Below are 1,903 nucleotides of genomic sequence, written 5' to 3'. Positions count from 1 at the left end.
CCCCAAAATGCACTGCTCAGCTAGATGATGAATGGGCTATCAAGAACTATAAAATATCTCTTCCTAATGAAGGGGAAAGTTTAGGCTTTCACATTCATAAGATACCCAAAAAGTAGACTGAAAAAATGCAAAGACAAATCTCCAAATACTATCTCACCAATGCTAAGTTGATTCTGACTGGAATTAGAATAACAACAATACTTAACTTATTCTTTGACAAAGTTTTTAATAAGCTATTTTTTTACATGTACACTAGTAATCTTAAAAAGACAAATATTAACTATCAAAAGTTAAATACTATACAATTTATGAGAAATATAATTTTGTGAATTTGAAAAGTAAAAAGGAGGTAACTACTAAATGGATTAAATAAGAAAATTCTACTTTTTAAGACATTTTAACCAGACAGAAAGTGATAGATTACTAATTTAAGTAAACACTAAAAACTTTTACTGAAGCCGGAGACCTTATACTATTTTAGATCAAGTCTTCATCTACACAGCTTTAAATAAACCTTAAAAAATCTTTTCTAGTACATATAAGGCTGCTAAAAAGAGTGCATGACTGGGCGAAAAAAGGAATACGCTAGAATGTGAACTACTGAAGAATAGAAATACATTTCATTCATCTTTATCCCTGGATTCCTAACACAATGCCTGGTTCAAAGTAAAATGCTTAAACGTTTGCTGCTTTGAAGTGAACTGGGGCAAATATACATTTCCACCTCTGGTCCAGTTTTCACTCCATTATTAAGCACCTCTGAAGTACCTGAGCTGCTCCTGGTTGTTGGCTTTTGACTTTAAATTGAGTAAGGTAAGCCAATATGCATTCATTTTTTACATCAGCCTCAGAACCAAATCATCACTGGGCTGTGAATCTTCTCATGTACTCTGATACTTATTTGGACAACAGTTAACATCAATGTGCAAAAGTAATGCATTTTCAATGCAGGATAAATATGTTCATATGAATACCAATGGAATAAAGGCCCTGTTTCTCCATGTTTTAAATAACAGATACATAGCATCTTAAATTATGACTTAATTAGCAATTTTTAGACACAGAACATAATACACTGTATTACAATGCAATGTGGTAGGCTTCCATTTTAGGAACCAAAATAAATTTCACATGAAAAAATATTTATTTTAATTCACATCAAATACATTTAGAATAAATCTAAATTTTTAGCATCAAAGTACTTACAAACAAACACAGATAAACTTTGGATATATAAGTCTCCATTCTGTCCTAAAAGCATATACAAAAAGCTCTCCTGCAACTATTGATCATCACCTCGTTGCCTTAAATTCCTAGATTTTCCATTTTCAGTTCTTCTCTTTTTGAAGACTGGGGCCACTCCTTCTGCCACAACTCCAAGACAAGTGACTGTTTTTTCTTTAAATACCACTTTGGGTTCTCCACCACCATCAGCTTCAGAAGTTGACACATACTCATTTTCAGTGCTTGGAAGTTCCAAATCTACCTCCTCACTGGAAATAAAGAGTTAAAATAAAACCAGTAATTGACAGGGTAAGACAAACATTTTCATATAACCAATGCCCCAAGATCAGCTTTCTAATGAAAATACATTAGAAGTTGCTCATTGCCGGGCGCGGTGGCTCAAGCCTGTAATCCCAGCACTTTGGGAGGCCGAGACGGGTGGATCACGAGGTCAGGAGATCGAGACCATCCTGGCTAACACGGTGAAACCCCGTCTCTACTAAAAAATACAAAAAACTAGCCGGGCGAGGTGGCGGGCGCCTGTAGTCCCAGCTACTCGGAGGCTGAGGCAGGAGAATGGCGTAAACCCGGGAGGCGGAGCTTGCAGTGAGCCGAGATCGCGCCACTGCACACCAGCCTGGGCGACAGAGCGAGACTCCGTCTCAAAAAAAAAAAAAAA

The 1,903-nt window shown here is 36.5% G+C and overlaps 1 protein-coding gene across 2 annotated transcripts in view; it reads right to left on the bottom strand.

The window, feature by feature from the left end:
• Positions 1-206: 206 nt before the first annotated feature.
• WBP4 (WW domain binding protein 4) overlaps positions 207-1,903 on the bottom strand; it is a 24,642-nt gene continuing 22,945 nt past the window's right edge. The window contains exon 9 of one of the 2 annotated variants that reach the window (XM_025364117.1): positions 207-1,493. In XM_025364117.1, the coding sequence (XP_025219902.1) occupies positions 1,283-1,493 (211 nt within the window). In that variant the 3' untranslated portion in view covers positions 207-1,282. The remainder of the gene's footprint in view (positions 1,494-1,903) is intronic. The other variant, XM_025364116.1, reaches the window with a different exon arrangement.

The sequence above is a fragment of the Theropithecus gelada genome, chromosome 17, assembly GCF_003255815.1.
Source record: "Theropithecus gelada isolate Dixy chromosome 17, Tgel_1.0, whole genome shotgun sequence".
Taxonomy (NCBI): Eukaryota; Metazoa; Chordata; class Mammalia; order Primates; family Cercopithecidae; genus Theropithecus; species Theropithecus gelada.
The sequence above is the reverse complement of the archived record's forward strand: the minus strand, read 5'-3'. Positions and strand labels throughout refer to the sequence as shown.